General features: G+C 36.7%; 1 protein-coding gene across 2 annotated transcripts in view; it reads left to right on the top strand.

The window, feature by feature from the left end:
* Window positions 1-24,816, top strand: part of LOC134744533 (axoneme-associated protein mst101(2)) — a 169,676-nt gene that overhangs the window by 131,891 nt on the left and 12,969 nt on the right. For both annotated transcript variants that reach the window (XM_063678339.1, XM_063678340.1), the window contains 5 exons: window positions 5,400-5,468; window positions 5,731-5,805; window positions 13,528-13,674; window positions 23,191-23,574; window positions 23,827-24,348. In XM_063678339.1, the coding sequence (XP_063534409.1) occupies window positions 5,400-5,468; window positions 5,731-5,805; window positions 13,528-13,674; window positions 23,191-23,574; window positions 23,827-24,348 (1,197 nt within the window). The remainder of the gene's footprint in view (window positions 1-5,399; window positions 5,469-5,730; window positions 5,806-13,527; window positions 13,675-23,190; window positions 23,575-23,826; window positions 24,349-24,816) is intronic.

The raw sequence follows: 24,816 nt of genomic DNA, 5'->3' as shown, positions 1-24,816 counted from the left end.
TTATGACTAGTGCTTAAGTTATGCACTACTAAAATGTAGTGCATAACTTAAGCACTAGTCATAACTTTACATTTTGTATTGTTAACGAAATATAATCAAGTAGACAGCTGGTGCAGTTAAAAAATTATTGCCAATAATTTAACTCTGTTATATTTGTAAGCTAAAGCGGCATTAATTACACTTATGCTTGGTTATGCGATTTTATTTGTTCGAATACTTATCATTTCAGAATATATATATTTTTCAATGATATAAGAGGCAAACGAGCTGACGGATCGCCCGATTAAGCGATTACCGCCGCCTATAGACACCCGCATGACCCGCAACACCAGAGGGGTTGTAAGTGCGTTGCCGGCCTTTAAGATTTTTACTTATTTAATCAATACCTAATTAATTAGGTATTTAGGTATAAGGCTATTGTGGACTATCAGTCAGCTGTCAATCAGTGACATTTCTTAAACAAGAACACAACACAGATATCATAATATATCCATAACGGTTTCATGGCAAGTTCGAATCACCCTCCTTGTAGATGGAGTAATTTAGTACCTATGTCTGTCCTCCGACTTCTAATTAATATGAAATAAAGTTTAGGCACCCACTTTTTTCCTTACTTGATCCATGTTTTGAACCAATTTTAAGTTTTCGGATGTCGCGAGCAATAGAAATGGGTCATTTTCATAGAACTTTCTATTCAAAATTACCCATTTTCCGCTCCAGATTTGACTCACAATACTGGTTTGGAATATGGAACCGCGTTGTCCTTGCAGTCCTGCGGCTGTTTGTGCAGCCGACAGTTGCCCCAGTTCCCATGCCCCGCTGGACATTATACTGTAATTCGTCTATATATCTAATTCTATACGCTATAACTTATACGCTGGTTTATAGAACAGGGCACAGGGCTATTCCTACAGCTAACCGAGGTTCGAGGCGAAGCGAGTACCTAATACGCTTTAACTGCTGTGTATTGTTCGCAATTCCCTTTTTAGGGTTTCGTACCAAAAGGGTAAAAACGGGACCCTATTACTAAGACTCCACTTGTCCGTCCGCCTGTCTGTCTGTCCGTCTGTCACCAGGCTGTATCTCATGAACCGTGAGAGTTGGACAGTTAAAATTTTCACAGATGATGTATTTCTGATGTCGCTATAACAACAAATACTAAAAAAACTTAATAAAATAAATATTTAAGGGAAGATAATGGTACGAAACCCTTCGTGCATGTGTCCGATTCGCCCTTGGCCGGTTTTATTTTATGATAGAGGGGGCAAACGAGCAGGCGAAATGCCTGATGGTAAGTAATTACCATCACCTAAGGACGCCTGCAACTTTAGAGCAGTTGCAAGTTCGTTGCCGAGCTTTAGGATGGGAGTAGGTACGCTCTTTTCTTGAAAGTTTGAAGGCCGTATCTATCGGTCCGGAAATACCACGGGCGAAAGTTCATTCCACAGTTTAGCTGTGCGAGGCATAAAGTTTCTAGGTTTAGGTAGTAATGTTAGTATATTAAGAGGCCCACTGATTACCAGTCCGCCGGATGATATCGGCCTGTCAGTTGTTCGGAAATGTCATATTTTTCTTCTAACTGACAGGCTGATATCGTCCGGCGGATTGATAATCAGTGGGCCCCTTTCTTTACAGATATGACATGGCCTGTATTAGCATTTCTATAAGTTGTTTTATGCTATATAGTCTGTATTGGTCACGCACTAGCCAATCAACAACAAAATAATTTTCTACAGTTCACTTCGTGGTTTAGATTGAGAATATTGACTGACAAGTTGTGTGTATTTCCATTCGCACTCTACAAAATATAATTCGATGAACGTTTAAGAAATTGCTTAATTTCAATAACCCGTGGTTCATATCTGCTAGACTAGAGTGACTTTTTAGTAATAAAGTTAGGTATTGCCAAAGATAGATATAACTCCGTAATAGATGGATACAGTCTAAGGAAAAAACGTGCCTCGAAAATCACGAAAATTTGATTCTAGATCAGATGGCGCTACTACCTTTGGCCTACTCTCGTATAGAGGGCGTTGACGGTTTCGTTTGTTATTTAACAATTTTAACGCATATCAGTGAAAGAACATGGGTCAAAATAATAAAAATAATTAATGCAAATAAAAAAAAACTTTTATCCATATTTAAATACATTTTATCGTATTTTTATAAATCTTCATTTTTAGTTTTAAAGTGTGTCGATAGATGCCAGTGAATTTACTGTGGTTACAAAATTTACTATGACAGTACCGCTCTATAATATTATATCATTTATATCCTCTTTGGTATTACCATTCCACTCTAGTATATAGATGCACCCCGCTCACGCAATATTGCAATTAGGACTTGTCCAGCTCACACTAGCGCTGGTCCTTGAGCAATGGACTCGCCTGTACCTAGGTATAGGTACTAAGGAATAGGAGTCTAGATTAGATCTAGTAATTTGTTTACTTGGTAGCGCCGGCCCGACACTTTAATTATGATATCTTGTTTGTTGTAATTTGAACTTTGTGCGGATTTATTAGATCTAGCCTGAAATACTGTGTCTAAATTCTTGCTAGTGTACTCGTAAATATTCGTTAATACATTCGAGGAAGTAACAGTTATAAAAAATGTCTTACTTATTAATAGCTATTTTTGGTAGAGCTATGTAAAGTTAAACAGTAATTCGTGCCTAATTTTACTTTTGCCATTTGACAAAGCTTCCGTTAGATATCGTTCTGCTGTAAAACTCGGGGACACAATTTTTTCTAAGACTTAGACAGTTAGTTAGACTTCTACAATTAAGAAAGCTGTGCTGTTCAATAAACAATAGTTTGTATATACATTTGTTTTTAGAACATCGGAAACGATTTTTATGAATTTACAACATAATAAAAAAAACCGCCCAACTGCGAGTCGGACTCGCGGATTAAGGGTTCCGTACCATTATCTATTGTTTTTAGTATTTGTTGTTATAGCGGCAACAGAAATACATCATCTGTGAAAATTTCAACTGTCCAGCTATCACGGTTCATGAGATACAGCCTGGTGACAGACAGACAGACGGAAAGTGGAGTCTTAGTAATAGGGACCCGTTTTTACCCTATTAGTACGGAACCCTAAAAATTAAATACTGATGACAAACTTACAAATGCGAAATATATTAGATTTCGTTCTTGTCTTCTTCTTCTTCTTAGATAGAAACGACTAACGTTTTAAAAGAGCAACTAATGTAAAATCGGTGACCCAAACATGTTCTTCTCTGCCCACCTGTTGTCAAATGATGTAACAAATATTACATTGTTATATTACAGTTCTATTATAAATTCATTATGCTAAAGGGCTTGTAATACGGTAAATGTTACGAAATTTGACCGTATACTTTATGACTGGCCACCAAAGCTAATCGTTGTCAATAAATCAGTATGGAGATTGAAAAAGGCGTCATTTAACGATACAGTTACAGCACATAGATTTGGTTACTTGCACCGTATCAAATTCGATCTCGATAGCCATAAATAGTGTAGTTGCCACATGCTGAATGTTTTAACATATTATGGTTGAACGAATATAGAAAAAGAACAATAGTCATAACAAAGTGGATTTAGAAATATGTAGGTACATATATTAGTATGTATAATGAAAATGTAAATAGATGCAAGGCCAAAAAGTTTCCATAATGTTATCATAGGTACTTATAATGTTAAGCTCTTCTGAGCACGAAATGAAATTTTTTTCATTAAGAATACTTTATCTGAAACGGTATTTCCCGATTTTTTTTTTCTTACGTTGTAAAAATATAAAGTAATATAAAACATATATTATATGTGGTTAGATGGGATAAGAGAAACATTGGAACAAGAAAAACACTTGTAAGTAAAATAAAAAGTTAGAGATATTAAAAACAAAATTAAATGATAATACTAAAAATAAACTAATTAATGCATAAAAAACTAACTTAAAAATACTGTCGTAGAAGGTCTTTCCTTTCCACATACCTACTGTTTCTCTTGCCCTAATCAAAATAAACTATGTTTCTCTTGCCCCATATGACCTTAACACAATCAGTACTGCTTATCGACTATTTTATCGACGCTTGCACAGCACTAGCAAATTAAAAAGGAGTAATTTACAGGTTTTTGATACGAAATGTGTTTAGGACTGTATCCGCATTGTTCAGGCTACGTTCAGTTCCTGTTGTTACTAACTCCAAACTTAGCTAGAATTTATTACAAGTCGCTACATGTTTGAACTACAAGTCCGGTTAGGCTTTAAAGTTCAGAACAATGAATTGTGGAACAATAGTGCAATATATTATGCACACCCTTGTACAGCAGTTTACTTATTCAATCGGTTATTTTAAGGACCTCATATACCTTGATTATGTATAGTTATTCTGATAAGTTATGTATGTTCATAAATTTGCTACAAATGCGAGTTTCGGATATAAAATACAATTATAAGAATAATTTTAACTCTGAAGAATTATTTTAATGTCTTTCTAATCCTCACTAATTAGTTTTTACGAAAGCGACTGCCCATGCCTTCCAACAGTTTTCAGCCAGAGAGACTAGCGGCCTTATTCGAACTTTAAGATACTTACGTCAAAATTTGCTAAAAATACGTATAAGTCTCTGTTTCAACAACCTAATTCTACTATTACTTATATATAGTGCATTATATACCAAGTATAGTAATTAGTACAATTTAGTAGCACTACAGCTCAAAATCTAGGGGTTTAATTTAAAAATAAATACGCCGAAGACCACTACTATTATGAGCGTTATAGCCTGACTAAACGTCTGATGAAATACTTGGCTGAAGCTAAATCGATCGTTTGACTGAAAGAGTTTTCTTTACGCACGTTAGCCTCACAATAATAATAACAGGACCATGAATGAAATAAAAAGTACAGTCCACTAAGTCACGATTTTTTACAATAATTTATTCAGCATGCTCATTAAATCGGACATTCGCAAGATCAAACGGAGCCATCTTCGATGTACATCTCGATCGATCCGTTTGCGATAAGTCGATAAGTCGAGCTTTCTATCGACTTTCGCTAGTTCATGTTCATACTGTCAGCTCTAGTTTTTGCTTTCGTTAGTTTGCTAATTATGGTAAAAGACTTGCTTTTGAATAACGTTGTTAGTTTTTTTACTTTTGCTTATAATTAACGGTATTTTATAATGATTCTCACGGTTTACTTGTGAACTTAGAAAAATTAAATCTGTGAGAAAGCTTGATTTTAACTAACAACATGAAACGGAACTTTACTGAAAATATCACAATGCCATCAATCACGATGGGCTACCGATATGTTTAATAATATTATGTCTAAAAAGCTGAAGATGGATGTGATGACCTTTGTTTTTGTATTTTGTTTTTCGATCTTTAATTTATTTTTTGTTTTGTTACAGAGTAAAGAGAACAGTGACCGTGAAGATTTGAAAACGGACATACAACACAGAAAAGAAACATTTTATAGGGTCAGTAAATAGTGTAGAATTTGTTAAATAAATTAGACTAGACAAGGCCAAGGCTGAATTACAGTAGAGCCTCGATAATCCGTACACAGGCTAATCCGAACGTCGCTGTAATCCGAACAGCCTTTCTTCCCCCGCTGTAACACCTGAAAATTTTTTTAATTTGTAATAGCATGCATACTTAGTAAGAAAATAACTGAAATACCACATATTACCTAATTAGTTTTATTAGATTAATTACGTTACGAGTTGTTTTTTTTTCTAGGAGGCTCCCCCGGCAGACTCGGCGGTTTCGTCCGCGCCTGCCTCTCTCTCGCCACAACCGCTCACCGATATGTGGGTGAGTATCTGTTGCTATTCGATTTCATTCAGGCGCTAGGTATCTTTTTTTTGTACTGTATGCATTGTTCGATGATGATGGCATATATCTTTGAGTATTTGTTCTTATTTATAAAGTTAAAACTGATACAGGCAAAAATATAAGTAACTTATTCTACGTAGTTTAATATCGGCGTATTTATAATATGACAGGTATAAGGAATCTAACGTTAATGATTGATAATGGAAACTACTTCATAGAGCTATTCTGCCTTCCTAAGCCGAATGGCGCTATATCAATAACAAATGATTTTGAAAATGGAACTATCAGTTATAGAAACTAAAGTATAATTTTCATTTCAGATAGCGTTATTTGGCTTAGTATTTCTGTTCACTCAGCCACTCGGCTTGTGTCATGAGTCCTTTTATATTATAATGTGGGTGTCAGATTATGATGTAAATGACGTAATTGTGTTTGTAAGTACGGTAGGTGGTCACCGTGAGCACATAATAGAATACCATAATAGTGGTCACTCTACTTTGTACTGTATCCTCAAGGATAGAGTCGCGTTGGTCACGGTTATTGTTTGTCAAGAAACACTGCTTTTGTTTCTTAGCAAGCAGTTTCTGCCTTAGCTGACATTAACCATTTATACCACATTTTATATGAGCTACGTAACTAATAAAAATATTGCTGGGACCCATTTCACGAACGGTATTAGACTAATATTATCAGCCCACGAACTGTCAAGTCGTATGGGTTACCATGGCAACACACTAATAATATTAGACTAATACTAGCTTCGCACATAGCCAATAAGGTCTTGTAAATTGTTTGTGTATGTGTCGCAAGAAATAATTGTTCTATTCTATTTTACCACACCATCAGTCTGATCTTGTTGCTCAAATCTCTCCGCTACACCGTTTAATAAATGGACTGCAACACACTACCATAAAAAATAATCACAGCTAAGTGTAAAGCCTCTATTACACTTATTAATATGCATGCACACTTAGCATAACGTACGTGTCATGAGAACCAACTTTATAATTGCGTGATGACAACGAAAGTAAATATTACCATAGGGTAGTTGTTGATGTGTCCATCATAGATCATCTACTCACTAGACCCCATATATAGGTAGGCACTAATTAAAGAGCGGGCCCATATTTCAGTTCTGTTTACGTTAAAAATCTGTAACCCTATCGGAATTATTTATTATAATATTTACCTAATCATTTTCAAGTACCTAAGTATAATAAACTATCTAGACCAGGTACTTACCTGTCAACTTATTATATGTTTGACAACCCTGATCACTTGTTCCTCTATCGATTCTCAAACATAAGACAAAAGTTTATAACCCTTAACATTTGTGGCCATCGAGAAAAAAATATCCTTTAAAATCTCTCTCAAAGTTCAAAATTGTCCCTATTCACCCCGTTTGACGGTACTTTAAATTAATACAAATCAAAATAGATAGGTATTCAATAAACTAAGATTTGTCTCATAAATTGCCAAATATGGAGTGTTTGTGGTAAAATGGCACTACTGGACATGTGAAACTGATTGTTGTTACGAGTTTATTATTTGTGTCGCGGAGTCTGTAGGAGGTAATCTATGGTTTTCAGACAGACGCGGTCATAAACACCTTATTCCAAAGACACAACGTAGAAAATCGCAAACATGTTTACCTTTTCTCTACTAACGTATTTTTATAGTTAATCGAAGGAAATTGCTACTTATTAGTTATGTAGAAATGCGGCGGTAGTGTGTCCGGTAGAAATGCGTGATTATGCTTTCTGGGTACCTCATTACAGTCAGTACGGCAAACAGACAAGACTAACATTCTAATTGCTTGACGGAAACCTCGATTTGCGGGATACTGTTTTTAGGGTTCCGTACCCAAAGGGTAAAAACGGGACCCTATCACTAAAACTCCGCTGTCAGTCTGTCCGTCTGTCCGTCTGTCTGTTTTTTTCTAATGAGGACAAACAGACAAAACAACGTAGATGGCGCTGCAATCGTTTTTAAAAAGCAATATCATTGTACATATACAACAATCAGCAAAATTTGCACACGTCCAGTTATAAACAAATCTGCAGCTCATACTTAACTTGACTTTGCTAACTCTACTTGCGTGTATTTATTCTGTAGGTATAGTATGTACCCCCAACCCAATAAATTAATAATATCATACAGTAACTTATACTAGAGCGGTACTGTCATAGTAAATTTTGTAACCCCAGTAAATTCACTGCCATCTGTCGACACACTTTAAAACTAAAAATAAATATTTATAAAAATACGATAAAATGTATTTAAATATGGATAAATGATTTTTTTTTTTGCATTAATTATTTTTATATGATTTTGACCCATGTTCTTTCACTGGTGTGCGTTAAAATTATAAATAATAAACGAAACAGTCAACGCCCTCTATACGAGTGTAGGCCAAAACTAGTGGCGCCATCTGATCGAGAATCAAATTTTCGTGATTTTCGAGGCACGTTTTTTCCTTAGACTGTATCCATCTATTACGGAGTTATATCTATCTTTGCTCATACTTAACTTGACTTTGCTAACTACTTGCGTGTATTTATTCTGTAGGTATAGTATGTACCCCCAACCCAATAAATTAATAATATCGAATTTAATAAACCAAATAATTCATATTAATTATTACATGTCACGAGGAAAGGAAATAAAATTAAGTCCCTGTAATGTACTGCCTATATAATATTCTAAATGTCATAGGTCAAACCGGTATGAAGTTATTATTGCCCTTTGTTGATTATACGAGTGACTGGTATACAACACGAAGCAGTTCAAATGCATTAGTATTGTACGAGTATACCGAAACTGGAAGACCTTCATGTCTTATACGACAGGTCACGAGTCTTTTCTTGTTAGACTGCCATTTAAAAGCCGCTCTACTATGTGCAAGTTAAGAGGAAACGGAAGGCCGTTTCTCCATACAAACGTAGTCCTCATTTTCCTCTCTGGATATCAACATTATGGAAAATATTTTTACATAATTGGATGTATATTAACCATTTAGATTTTTTGATTATGGTAAAAATTAGGAGCGAAAAACAGATTTCATACAAATTTTTTAATACTCCTAACTATAATAATTAAAAATTTAAAATAAATCAAACGTAGCTGTGGTTGATATACAATAAATTGTCAAAATATATACAATAATGTTAGTATCCAGAGAGGAAAATGAGGACTACGTTTGTATGTAAAGGCGATTTCGCGCGGGTTCTCCACTTTCGTCTTAATTTTGTGTTCGCTATTTATGTAACATGCTTTAAAATATTAGGCAATAGGTTATTACACCAAATAGGTAGTAGGTAAGTATTTAAATAGGCAAGATGACAAATCGTTTCTTCAGAAACTTCCTGCCTCGAACAGCTGAACTAAGTTGTGGACCGAATTGTCGCCCGCGATATTTCCGGACTGATACCACCTTCAAACTTTCAAGAAAGGAGCGAATTTTAAAGACCGGCAACGCACTCGCAGCCCCTCTGGTGTTTCAGATGTCCATGGGCGACAGTAGAGTTAGACCATAATTTCATAGAAGTTTGTCGTTTAAAATAACACTTGCACTGCGTGTGTTATCAAAATCGTTGCAGACTTTTCTTGGCCTAACTATATAATTTTCACCTCAACAGCTCGAACAAGCCTACTTTCGTCACTCCCTGGAGTGACGAAAGTGCGACTTTCCTCACTCTAGGGAGTGAAACAATGTAGCTTTTTAATTTAGTGAAGGCCATGAACTTCATACTACGGTACGGTACGGTACGGTCCGGTACGGTCCGGTCCGGTCCGGTCCGGTCCAGTCCGGTCCGGTCTCGTCTCGTATCGTATCGTATCGTATCGTATCGTATCGTATCGTATCGTACATATTATAATACTTTTATTTTTCTGTTTATTCTGTGTAATTCGAAATACATTTTAACCTTTAATATGTTCTCACTACTGAGGTGAAAAATTATGTGTGCAACACGAGAGCAAAGTTATTTTACATCTCGTGTTTTTGAGTCCCTCGCTACGCTCAAGATTCTACCTTAGAATCACTCGCTTCGCTCGTGATTCAATTATAGAATCTTTCGCTTTTTCGGGACTCAAAATAAACACTCGCGAGAAAAACCAACTTTCCTCTCTTGTTGCACAAATAACTATTCTTGCCATTAGGCTATTCATCAGCTAATTTCAGGTAGTTTCATAAGTACGGTACCTAACTAAATGTTAATTAAACCATTAGCAGGCTATTAATAGTGACCCTTTAAATTTTCTCTTACCAGTCCAAACATGGTATTTGGTAAACCAATGTCTAGTGCTGCTATGTTGTCTTGTTTCTGACACCTCCACTAAGCCGGATTTCGAGTAACCCGTGCGTAAAATCCGCATTTCAAGGATTACCATTACCAAAACTATTATGAAACTTACTTTCTTCCCGAAAATTGGATCTTATACAGCAATACGTAAAGGTCATTTTAGAACAGTAATATTAGAACACTTACGGTTTTGTGAAATTCTTATATGTAAATAAGATTTTACGCACAGTCTTTACTAAAGGAGATTAAGCAATCGTATTTGTTAGCTTTCATTATGTACCTACATTAGTGGCTTTCATTTGTCTCCGCTTGGATTCTTTTGTTTTTGGTAAACACGAGTTTCTCTTAAATTGCCTTTAAAAGCATAGTAATTTGTTGATTTGTGACGTAATGTAGGTACACTAGAACATATGTAATCATTCGGAGATTTTCCTCTCCAGGAAATATTAAATAACCTTTAAAAAAAATCGAATGTGCATGTGCAACGAATTTACTTATGTTACAATTGATTTAAATTTTACTACTTTAGTTTGCCTTGACTTCACATACATACGACGACGAGCTGTGACTGTAAACTTAACAAACTGTAAATAAGGCCCTCTCTCTACCTAAATATTTTAATCAGTACAACATGATTTACATCGAATCCCGTAAAATATATATAGGGAAGATCAATGTGGAGGTGCCCGTCTATTAGGTAAGATCGTTTACAAACTCTTTCTTCGTTTCCAAGTCTTGCGTAACACATACTCCACTTGCAGATGGTCAGTAGAGTAGAAGGAGCGTAGCTCTTCCTTTCTGACTGTGTCTGAGCGGCGTACGTATACAAATACGAAAGTTCTTGTCTTATGACTGTCGTCCCAACCAAAAAAATATATGCCGGTCTTCCCCACGTTGACCTTACGGCACGTTCTTATGTCAGCTGACTGTACCTAAGCAAATCTTGAAATCTACGCCCTAGCAATTATGTATCTGTAATATACTGTACCGACGAGCTGCCGCGGACGTTACTGATAACGTATTTGATTGCATAGATTACTTATCTAATCAGAAGTATAGTGTTTGTATTAGATAAAAAGATTGGCAGACAATAGGGCAGGTTTATCAGTGAAGTTCATCTATCTCGTTTCCTCGTCGTGTTTCAGCAATAAAGGCTTCGATTATTTTTATGGCTTTGCCAATATACTAGGTCTAGACTAGCAATTCTCAACTAATGAGGTTCAACTGACAGGGAGTGACACAAATAAAACCCACAGGGTTTCTCCCTACAAAATGAATGAATGAAATTATTTAATCCAGAAAATATTTCCATATGAGGTTAAAACATTTGAAACGAATTACATAATAGATTTAGACGTACACAAACACAAAAACAAAAACACAAAAATATTTAAATAAGGACCTGCGTCACCACGACCCCGATATAATATTTAAAAAAATAATAAAATAAAAAAGTAAACGATAAAATGGAGGCATAATTTATTTTAGTTATCACCAATGGTTACAATAATGTAAGAGTGTATTTTCATCATCTTCCTTGAATTATATCGGCTTTTTGCCACTGCCAATGCTAACCTGGGGCCTGCCAACGGCTTGGCAACTAATTCCAAGAATTGGCGTAGGTACTAGTTTTTACGAAAGCGACTGCCATTTCATTCATTTCATCTTCCAACCTAGAGGGAAAACTAGGCCTTATTGGGATTAGTCCGGTTCTCTCACGGTCTTTTCCTTCACGGAGAAGCAATTGGTAAGTATCAAAATTCAAAAGTTATTATTCTTATTATATCCTACATAAGTTCCGAAACACTCATTGGTATGAGCCAGTGTTTGAACGCACAATCTCCGGATTGAAAGTCTCATGCTCTTACCGCTAAGTTACCAGCGCTCTTTAATATCTATAGTCAATACCTACACCTACCGTACCTACCGTATATTTGCTGAAATATGTGCCTATCTCGGTGTCAATTACAATAGTAACAAAATATTGTTGACATTCGCAACTTTGTTTAAAACATTCCTATAATGCCTATCCCCTTGGAATGTCGGTGTTGACATAAAAATCGAGTGACATGGATCTCAGAAATCCGTCCGGCCTTGAGTCTCATAAATGTCAGCTGATCTTGTTGACGAAGCGAGAAGCGAGAAGCCTTATCTCTAAGGTGTATAAGCTATTTTCGCTTGTCGCGTTAGATCATCTCTTGCAAATATCCTCGTAGAGTATTGGCGCTTGCGTCATCTATTGTAATGTCATCTCGAGTGCAAGCACGTGAAATGATGCTATTGATGAGGCGATGCTTGCCGTAATTATAATAATCTACAGATACAGGAATTCCGATATGAATCTCTTTATTATTCAGTATACTCATACCTAAGGATATGTGTCGAAACTGCCTGTAGTACCTTTAGTTACCCATTTTTTACGTTAAAATTTTTTAAGACAGCCAAATGCTCAATCGTCCACACCGCTGTTCAAAACACGTAAACGTCACGACATTACTTGGAGGGCATGTGATAAAATCGTGACACTTACGGCACGTTACACCGATTCCGTACCATCACCGTTTTTGAGCGTTGGTGTGGCCGATCAAAGGATCTAAGGAAGCTAGTAAAGACTTGACGGCATTAGCTAAGGAAAGAACCAATTGAAAGTTAGTCTTGTTTGATTATATTATAAGATGATTATATTCGAGACGTATGGCGTAGCTATAGCCATACTTCATTTGCGTGTTACCGAATAGTCAGTACATGACATCAAACGTTTGTAACAATGCAAACCATTTGTTCTACGGAAGTGATTGTCATAGTTAATGCATTCAGTAGGAAATGGAATAATTCCCACTGTTACATCCGAGAATAATCGATCGTAGACAATATGCCTTAGAAGTTTCACAATTTGCTGGTTTCCATTACAGAAGGCCTTTCGAAAAAAAGATCTGATAATGTAGGTCTGGCTAGGTTAAACTACATTTTCAGAAAAAAGAAAATTGTCACCGTTACGTTTTCTTCCCTAGTTGAATAATGCTCTGAAAGTATCTCGTTACTCATATAATACATCTACTAAATCTCGTGATAATGTAGTTCAACCTAACCAGAATGTTTTAAGTTATTTTTGCGCCTTTGACTCTTACGTTTGTACACATACTTCCCTTATAGAAGGTGGGTAGAGCAGAAGGACTGAAGCTATTCCTCTTGAAATGTGTCTGAGCTTAGCCCTATGACTATGCCGGTCTTCCCAGCAATAAATCTTATTATATGGCGTCTGTCTCACATTGAACTTACAAGTTATCTTTTCTGACATAGTTATCAGTTGAATAATGCTTTTAGAATATTTCTCGTTATTTTTAACTTTAGGTGATTTTCATTGGAAAAAAAATAACGATATGTTTGTTGTCAACAGTCATGTGGGCAATGCCGCGCGGCGCAGGAGCGCGCGGCGTCGGCTGCGCGAGAGTGCGCGCGGCTGGGCGAGCAGCTTCGGGACGCGCGCGACCAATTAGAGCTCATGGAGTTCAGGTTGTTGGAGCTGGACGCGCTGCCGGACAAGGTAAGGTTAGGTTAGGTAAGGTAGGACATATGGGACAAGAGCGCGTGGTAGTAGCTGTGCGAGAGTGAGCGCGGCTGGATGCCCAGCTGTGGGATGCACGCGATCAGCTGAGTTCACCCTGCTGGAGTTGGACGCGCTTTCGGATAAGTTAAAGTAGACAAATAGTCATAGCATCGGTGGACAAAGTTAGTAGATGAGGATCCGGTTAGTAGGCAGGAGGATTATAATATTTATAACGATCGAAAATCAAACGGACTTTAAAGAATTTATAGGAAAGTATTGCAACGCGACTACTAAATAATAAATACGATCACCGTGTAATAAAGCGTATTCCATCACAACAATTCTTGTAAAAGGGTACCTAATAGTTAAAATATGTATGATAATATTTAATCAAAAAGGAAATGGTTCACTCAATCTTGATGTTATAAAATGCAGAACATGAAACTTCAGGAAGTGACCTAGAGGCTTTCATGATTACTAATCGTACCCTTGACTTAACGTTTTTTCTGTTTAACTCAGATTTCCTCTTTATTTATCCAGTAGTACTTAAATCTTAGGACATTAATTGATGTAATCCAAATCGCATTTTCGTTTTATCGATTCTGATATTTCTGATTCTCGCTTAAAAAAAACAATACATATGTCATAATATTTTATTTACTGAATGAGTATTTATATTGGACACTTATTCATATAGTACACACATTATGAGTTTACCATCGTCTTACTAATATGTTACGATTCATATAGCCATGTATTCTGACTCATCTCATAAACATGCTAGATCATTTAGCAACTTACTTTACAAGCTTCATTATTGCAAATCTCCGTGTGTACATACTTCCTAAAGTGACACATAACACTATTCTAACGATAACAATATACTTAGAACAAATTGAGCATTATCTTGTACTCCATAACCCTCAGTGCGAAGAAGGCCGGCGCCCACAATTTCATACTGTTTACTAGTGAGCGCGGCACCGCGGCGAGTAGCGCACGTGTAGAAACACCTTTATTAGAATTTATTTGTGCAATAAATTGAATTAAGGTGTCTCGCGCGAAAAACAAAAGAAAATCGCGTGCGATTATCTGTGATGCGTTCTAAATGCAAATGGATTTGATTTTGGAATTGTGTGCTTTTGTTTTTATTTCTGCATGGTGAATAAAGTGGATTTGATTTGACACCTTATTGGATTGTGATAAGAGTGAAATTGTACAGTTATAAACAGTTCCAAATGTGCTTAATAGGATAGTTTATGACAAATTGGGTTTGAGAGGATGCTTATTGCTTGCGGACCTTGCAATAAAGTAAGGATTTTATTGTTAGGGTCTCCCCAGATATATCGATAGCCGACATAAAGCTTTTTCCTATCGGGTTTTGCCGATTCCGCGTCGATATATCTGGGGAGACCTTTAATATTCAATTAGTTTCTATTATTTACTTAATTCATCAGGCTCGTTATGTTTTTCTATCAAAATGATGATTAATAGGTGATATCATGTTCGTTGAAATAAAATAAAAACTATAGGTGTCCTATTCGGCCATACTCAGAAAACAAATTTTTGTTTACAGTGTACTTAACATACAGGTAGTTCTATGTTTATTTAATTGTGTAGGTAGTCTCATTAAATAAATTACTGGTTTCTTTGTTGAAATGACATAAACTCCATATAAGATAATAATTATTAGTAGGTAGATAAACATACATTTTGAGAATGTAGAGCCACACATGATACCTGCATGCGCAAGGTCTTTTAAAACTAAAACAAACAAAAAAACAGTTTTTATTAATTTAGCTTGATTAACTAGCGGCTTACAAAATACACCTTTCTTTAAAATTGTATCAGTTTCAAAGCAAAAGATCTGTGAAGGACAGACGGACATAACGGAACTATATGGTTTCCGTTTTTGCCATTGTGCCTACGGCCCCTAAAAATACCTCCTTCAGCGAAGTTTGAAATTTGAGAACCACTTAGGGCCGGTACAGACAGACTGCAACCCGACTGCAATTTGTATGAGAACTGCACGCCGACTGCACGCCAACTGCAACGTTTTGTCTGTATCGACCCATACAGTTGAAAGCCAAGCAATACATTTTCAACCCACTAAAACTACAATAATACGATAATAATATATTATGATCATCATTGCGTAGGCATATAATCAAATAAAACGTATTCGGGTGTCATAAAATCGATAGAAGCAGTTATATAAATTGTTTTGAACTTCTAAAATCGTGATCGGCTTCTTATATGGTGCGCGAAGGCCGTTATAGGATCCTCGCATTTCTAATATCGTATCTAAATAAGGGGACTTCGAGCTAACAATATGTTGGTGTTGTTTGTACTTTGTCCCAACCCAATCTTATTAATATTTCATTGGTACCGTACTAAATTTTGGGCGTTAGTTTTATGCACGTGCAAATAGTGTGCAGATTGGTAGTTACCAGTGATTTGGGTTATACAATATACAGATATAAAAATTATAGCGAAAGTTTTCAGTCCTGTGAACAATAGTAAATCACTTTTGTGCGGATACCTAGGTAACGATTATATGTATATCACACGGATAAATGGACAAGAAACTCGTTTAAAGGGGCCCACTGACTATCAGTCCGCCGGACGATATAGGCCTGTCTGTTAAAACAAAAATTTGACAGTTCCGAACAACTGACAGGCCGATATCGTCCGGCGGACTGATAGTCAGTGGGCCCCTTAAGGGTTCAATTCGAATATCAGGCTTAAGTACTATAAGGACTATAAAGTTCTTACCTTTGGGAATGTCCTCAGGAGAGACGTGCACCAAATTGCTATACCTATATATGACCCTTTTATACCTGAAAGAAATTTTATGAAAATACTACTATGATTAGAGTAAACATAGATTAGGCACACTTGAGCAGGTTACCTACAAGTAGTACTCACTTCTAGTATAGTGTGCCTTACCTGTTCAATTAATTAAAATGTTTGCATAAGTTTTTGCACATTTTGCACGGTCGACGTAAAAAATACTGTATTTATATTTTGACGCCGACTTCAAGTTTCTAAGGTAGCGCTCATTCGCGATCGTAAACATTGTAATAGTCGCGAATTGCGTTTTAGCACTTTTCGTCATTACATAGGTGTTAATAAGTTCGTCAAAATATGCATCTTCCTTCCGCACAACTTAAAATTGATGATCATGAATCCAAATTTTGACGCCGACTTCAAAAGTTTTTAAGGTAGCGCAACATTTGACACACTTTTAGTCATTACATAGGTGGGCGTTTTCTAAAATAAATATTGAAAACCTGATTCTTTCAAATCTGTACATGCTTGGGCTCATTCTACGCAGAATCGAAAGCATTCTCCGTCCTGCCATTAAAAAAAGATGTACCAAGATGTACCAAAATTTTTGTGTGATTTTTTTTTTCACTTGTATGTGCGTGACGTAGTGGAATGTATTTTCATACAAATTTTTGGAACACTTTTTTTATCATCAGAATTGTATATGCTAGTGATTCTGACTTCTAGTCTGTGAGAATCAGGTTTTCAATTTTTGTTAGAAAACGAGTTCGTCAGAATATGCATCCTTCCGCACCACTAAGATATGATGTGTCCAATTCAATTAACACCTTCCATATTTTGTAATCTTTTCCACACAGCCAAGGAATTTAATTTCAGTATACCATTTCGTACCTTGTCACTGACATATGTATGAAGTCCGTAGCGAGTTTTATATTGATTGTCACTGAGACAAGGTACGAAATGGTACTGAAATTAAATTATTTGACTAAACTAACAAAAACTGAACTGATCAATGGTAGACCTTATGTGATTGCAATAAGGTTCTAATAATGATACTGTAAACTTGAAAATAATCTGGCGTCTTTCGATATTGTTGTAACAAAGTCTAGGGAGAATTTACCTCTAAAAAAATAGTGTAAGCGATAACTGGAGATCAAATAGCAAATAAACGTAATTGGAGTTCATATTTACAGGTTCGCTTAAGGTGACGAGTGTTGGATTAGCGATGGTATGGGGTCAAGTTTTTTTTATAATAGCGCCCCGAATTAAACCATTTCAAATTAAACCTTGTGTCAACGACATAAATATACTTTGTTTAAAAAGGTGTCTTGACCACAAATTTAAAGTACTTTTCACTCTTGGCCCGTATCGAACTCTCGTCCTTTTCGAATCGGATTAGATTAACTTAGGTAAATACCTAATAATTTTGACGGTCAATCTACTTTCGCTGCCAAAGCGACTGTATTTGAGACACGATAGAGCCACCTCTAAGGTAAGCTAAAAGGCTCTTAAATCTTTTCTTGTTATCGTATGGGAGAAGATCAGAGATTGGACAAGGCCGGATTTCCGCCTAGGCCCATAAGGCCCGGGCCTAGGGGCCCAGCCAACCTAGCAATGAATTTTAGATGGAGAAGGGGGCTTCCCTAAATTCTAAGTGCCATACTAAGTGCCTAGGGGCCCTGGGTCTCTTAATCCGGGCCTGAAAAGATGTAGAGCGACGCCCTTATCAGTCTGACACTCAAGTCGGTGCTCTGAGAACGCATTAAAATGATTTTTCTGCGGAAAAGCGTCTACTTTCGGCCTGCTGCGCTAAACGAAGTTGCCGCTTTCCGGCTTCGTCAAGCAGTCAAATACATAGTATACCTGCCCACCTCAGCCAGTAAATAAGAAAGCCGCAGATTACATTGTCGGCCGAGGCGAAGCGTTTGTTGCGACATTTTTTACTTTACTGCCCTGGTATGTAATATAGGTACTATTCCATTAAACAGGGCTAAACATTGCACGCATTTACTGTGCGTACCATTCATAATTAATAAAATATACATTTATAATCTTTATTGCAAAGAGATTCTTCTTCTTCACGTGCCATCTCCGTCCAGGAGGTCGGCGACCATATGTCTATATGTCTCTCTATGTTCAGTCATGCGAATTAGTCTATCTATGCTCTTCACTTTTAACCAGTCTCTTATATTTCCAGTCCATGATGTGCGCCTTTTACCGCTACCACGCTTCCCTTCAATTTTTCCTTTAATTATTAATTTCAGTAAATTGTATAGAGATTACATCTATAAATGGTCATTTGTGCGTTGATATAATACAATGGTACTTTCTTGATGTTTCCTAGTGGGAGACAAGTTTTTATTCAAATCATTGTGTAAAGTGTTTGCAATGCAAAGCACATGCTCGAATTAACATTTATACGTACAAGAAACTGCATAATGCAATAAGACTGCATTTCTACAGAACCCATTATTTTTACAAAGGAACAATGAATCCCACATATAGTTGATATGCACTAAAAACAGTCGTAAATGTTAGTAAGGGTCAAGAACAATCGTTATCAATACATAGTAAAAAACAAAGTTCCGCTGTCTGTCCGTCCGTCTGTCCCTATGTATCTTTAAAACACCTTAGAGTATAAAGCCGGAAAAGTATTTAGACACCTACCTACCTATCTTGTCTGTCACTAGAAATTTATTGAAATCAATAAAATGATCAGGTTGATTAATAAAGTGGTTAATTCAATATCGTATTTGCCGTCTTGATTTACTCGTAGATTGTACTTTATAACGCGTTAAAGTTAATTTATTAGGAATACAGGGAGATTAAAGATTTTCGCAAATCAAATTATCTTGTGCAGTGGGATGGCAACACTATAAATTAGTAGTTTTATCGCAGTTCTCCTGTTTATTGTTTTAAATTATAGGCTTCGCATATCGATTTATCGCCCATTAAGTCATCAAGCTCTTGGGAAATGTGGGGTAAAAGTGTTCAACCGTGAAATGATGCTTTCCGAGTTTCTTGTTATAGGAAATGCCATTATCATCTTTTTTTAAATTTCTCTCATTTCTCGTGTATCATATACGGTGCATTGGGGTATACTCTGAAGGGTGGGGTAATTACACTATACCTGTCACTTTCGGCACTTACTTGTTAGAACGCGACAAGCATGGTGACAGGTGATAAAAATGCGACACTTAGGGTCGGTTGCACCAAACTATTTGTCTTCGTTAAAGAGTTCGCAAAATTTTATTGTATGGAAAGTTTTAAAGTAAACCGCCGCGGCGCGCCGGGTGACGTTGATCAGTCTATCAAGTGCGGATGGTGCTAACTGGTACTTAGGTACGCTACTGCAACGCTAAACCAAGCCATCTTGCTTACTGTTGCTACAGTAGAGAGTGCATCTAGTTTATTAAGTACATATTTGCCAAAATTACCTAACCCGCATTCGAAGTTACCCCAATGTACTTTAATTCACAATCAATGAATAGTTTTATATGCTTTGATAATTTTTCCAAGCAAGGAAAGACAATAAATAGACATAGACGTAGAATTTAAATCTATTTATAAATGAACCTGGACATTTAATATTTAGCATCATTATTTTATTATTTTACTAATTTTCTAAACGAACTTGACATTTAACGTTGCATAAACGTCAATAAAATATAAAATTATAAATATAGATTTTATTGAGATGCATGTAAGTACCTAGACTTAAGAAAAATTGAGTGCCCTTACAGGGTGTCATGTACCTACCATCCTCAAACTGTAACACCTAATGTATTATGAACATGACTGCAATACAATAAAGAATAAATAAAGCATAAAGACATAAGAAATAGGTGGAAAGACGTAGTTGCTCAAGACCTGCTCAACCTCAGCCACGGCGACTGGCGAGAGCTATCGCAAGACTGAGAGGCATGACGTGATCTGGTGTCGGAGGCCAGGACTCACTCTGGGTCGTTGCGTCACCGTAGTAAGTAAATAAGTAAGTATAGACAAAGGAATACAAAGATACGTAGTCTTACAAAATAAAGTAGCCTCAAATTCGACTGCTAAAGCACGGAAGAGGACTATAGGGTCTTCATCTGACAGACAGAGCAATCTGTTTTCATCTTCTTCACATCTACCTTCACCTAGCTACACTATGGGCATTCGTTGTTTGATTGCAATTTACCTTTCGACATAAAAGGCATTTCAGATCAATAGAACACAGAATGTATAAGGATGAAGGAACTCAGTCAACTAATAAGGGGCTGTCCTTCCCCGTCTCTTCCTACTAACCTTACTTTTAATTGTCGGCAAAATAAACGGCATTTTATACGCGCATATTACATGCACGTTCATACATGGTTGAACGCACGTAGATTTACCTAATACGGTCAGTAACGTTATGCTAGCAGTATTTGTAATCTAAGATCGAATCTAATCAAACTTAATTTCATATTTTGCATATAGTTATCTAATGTAGGTCAGGGTTGTATCAGAAAAATAATAGGTAAAGCAGTTTTTCACTGGACCCGATCGGAAAAGCTCTCTTTATTTTTTGAAAACAGTGGAAAAAATATATATGATACAAATTTTAAGTTGTCTCTTTACTTAAGCTGATAGGTTAGACTTTAAACGATGATTTTGAATATTACATTACTTTGTACTTGATTTGTCATGTTTTACAGTTAATATTTTCCTGGATGAGTTTAAATTGCAGACAATTAATATTTTTACGCTGATTTTGCTCATAGTTTACTTAATAAAGAAATTCACAGGTCGTCTAGAGTCTAGATCATTAAGTTAGCATGTGGCAATTAAGATAGTACACTGATTAACATCAAGTTCCGCTCCTAGCCACGTGCTCGCACTCCGTTTTCAACGCTTCACCTGAAGGGCATGTAGAGCAAGTAAAGTGCGCAATAGAACAAGTTATCGGTAGATATGCGATTATTTAGTATTTATGAGGAAAAGGCACAGTTGACGAATATAGGTGCGGTTCATAATTATGTAGCTTGTGGCGGTCCTTTGTCGGCGTATTAAGGCTGTTATAAAATTTGTACTCAAACTAATTAGGGCACTGATAGTAGTTTTAGCTAATGCTTTGTTGAGGGCGGAGTCGAATCGAACACATATTTGACGTATTTAATATAACTATGCAGCCATCACGCCATCAGCAATATCTACTCGTAGGAAATACTATTTCCTATTAGGGTTGAATGAAATATATATATCAAGCCAGTGCTTGGATAATTACGGCAGCTTTTGTCAGATCAGATACCTTGTATCATCCCTCCATCTATTTTGGAGGCGTCTTCCACTACATTTGACGTATAATACGTCGTTTATTACAACTACATATGTACTTTCCTATATATGAACGATGAATTAAATGTTATTTAGTTTTACTGCGTTTGACGATGGAAACTGATTTATCCATGAAAGTAAATGCTCGTATAAATATTAACTTATTATTATGAATTCGCGTCAGGAGTCAGGAACCGGACTTGTACGTCTTGAGTGTATGGATAAATACAGGATATCCGTGTTTGGGCTGTTTAATTTGATCCGTTTAAAAACACTGCACGTAAAAATGTAATACTTACTTATACTTATATTTATCTTTGCTTATACTGTTTTTACTCCTAAAAGTACCTTCGGCGAGTAAAAAGACGCCGCGCTACTGTTTAAACAATCTCCTGAGCTTTGTGGTAGGGCTTTACAGTCCGACTAGAAATTGTAGAATTTTTTTGCCGGCGCCACTTCCTACGTACTTGCAACTGTCACATTTTTGACGTACGATGCTTAAACATGGCAACAATTTAGTATAGATTTTTTTTAGTTTTATTTATTTAATTTCTACTCTTCACTATAGGTACTTTCGCTAATTTGTAGAAAAAATAAAGCATTTACCTACTTTTAAATAATTGATCTTGAATTTTGACTTGCACATACCAATTTGCTCAGCGCAGAAGCCGGCGGCGACGTCTAAATCTTCATGGTAATGAGCTCCGATACGAAGTCCGATAGTTCCGGCAATTTTCATTCGAAACTGCGACTAACTGGAGCCCAACGTTGCAATACGCCTCATAAAAATTTATACCATTATACACCCTATTTCATTGTGATAAGGACAAGATGTGACTAGGTATACCTAACTATATATTTGTTCACTAGATTGACGCCACACGGTTTCTTAACGAGATAGAAATGATATTTTATTTATTTACTCAGGTATACATATTTTCTTTCGTAAACATGTATGTTTTCTTTGCTTATGTATTTATGTATGAATCATAATAGAGCGATCTTATTCTACCTAGATATAGTAACAAGCGATGACTTTTGCAAAGAGTTCAGGTATTAGAGCATATTAAAACCATGTGGCTTGTGGGTCCTTTCTAGGAATACAAGTAGGTAACTCTACGCTAGTCGCATTTTATTTCTCTTACTCTACCCTAATGCAGCGTACTACGTAGGCGAACAATACGCGAACACGAAGCGAAATGACGCGGCGCGGGGTGAATCAATCCTTTGATACCTATTATAGAAATGTCCTCGGCAATCTCGTTGCGAACGCGAACGCCGCGCCGCGCCCTTCCGCTTCGCGTTCGCGAGTTGTTCGCTTACTTAAGACGCAGCGTAATTTGATTTATGATGAAGTGAAACAACCTATAAGGAGCCTACTTGGATTAAACCTATCAAGCATTTCTAATGAATCACTTTCTTCCACAGGCAAGGGACAACCTAACGGACTCCGACTCAGGCTGCGTGTCCCCCGGCTCACGCATCAAAGACTCCGCGTCCCCAGAGCTCAAGCGAATGGATTCCGGATATAAATCCCCCGCCCCCAGCTCCCCCCACCCGCGCCGCCACCTCGCCACCCCCCATGATGACTTTAAAGAAGACTTCGCGAAAGCGCAGGTCCTTGCGGACATCCTCGACCGCACCTCCGAGTCCAGTGACTCGTTGAGGAGCAATCCGGTGAAGGAGCATTTGGAACAGATGATCTTGAACGCTGGGTCGGTGGAAGACAGGAACTGCTTGGAGCAGGTGCTGATGCTGCTGTATAATCTTCAGGCACTGAGCAGTTCTGTTAGCGAGGATGAGTGCTATCAGGTGTGTATTTTTTGTACGTCATGCACTTGCATCTTATGCTTTATACTTTTTACAAAAAAGTTGCCGTAAACGTTCGGTTGCAACCAAAGTTGCAACAGTTAAACTTCAGTGTGATCGATCCTTCATAGCAGTATTTTAAATAATAGATTGGTAGCCATTAAAAAGTAAATGATGTGACATTGACATTAACATTCTAACGTCAGCGATGTTTGTTTGAAAATAAAAAATCCAAATTTATAATTCCTCTTCCAGATCAAACCAAAAAGAATATGTGACCTGAAAACGAAACAGGAAACCGATATCACATCGCAAAAAATCCAAAAAGCAATCGCAACAGTCACCCCTTATCAGCAAAAAGGGTACAAGTGTGAATCCCTCGAAAGCTTGTGTAGCGACGAAAGAAAACCGAGCAACGTTTTACAAGAAAGCGGTATTTTCGAGGGCGTCGAAACAGAAACGAGGAGCACACAAACAGACGTCAACGACAGTTTTGAATGCTCCGGCGAACTTAACACAGAAATCCAACGACTGAATAGCATTAGGGAGAAGTTAGAAAGACAGGGAGTTAGAAATAGGACGCTTAATAGTAAAGAAGAGGGCGATAGTTTAGAGTGTAGGTGTGTGAAATTGGGGAAGAAACATAAGCAGTATTACGAGAGGAGGCTGAAGTTCTTGGAGGGAAAGATCTCTATATACGAGGCGGCTCAGGACGTGAAAGAAGCTAAACTTGCACAGAGGTTGCAGACGGAGTTTATATTAGAGAATAGGATACAGGTAAGTAACACTGACATTTTTTAGATCGACTGAGTGAATCAACTATTTATTGTCATTAAATATGCTATCCATTATGCTAGCTAGAACGCATTGTATAAAAAATGCTTGCTAACTTATGCGGAGTGAAATCTGGACAAAATTCAATGTCGTATTAAATAATAACAACATGGTTATTTTTCATAAATTTTTATAATGTATTTAACAACGTTAAATGCAAGATAAAATTTACTCAAATGCGAGATTTGTAACTGAAGTTGTGGTACTTTAAAGCAATTGGTGTCGAAAACACACATGTTGGCATTTTTTTAAGTTAATAATTTATCTTCCTTAGGAAAACTTTTTTAGGAAACTTCGTATGCTCGACATATTTTACATTCTCGTCCGTTGGACCATTGGTGTTCTCAAAATAATAGTTACCTTGCCATAAATTTCTAAATTTCTCTAATCATACCATTAGGATTGAACGAG

The sequence above is a fragment of the Cydia strobilella genome, chromosome 10 (assembly GCF_947568885.1).
Source record: "Cydia strobilella chromosome 10, ilCydStro3.1, whole genome shotgun sequence".
Classification (NCBI taxonomy): domain Eukaryota; kingdom Metazoa; phylum Arthropoda; class Insecta; order Lepidoptera; family Tortricidae; genus Cydia; species Cydia strobilella.
The sequence above is the reverse complement of the archived record's forward strand: the minus strand, read 5'-3'. Positions and strand labels throughout refer to the sequence as shown.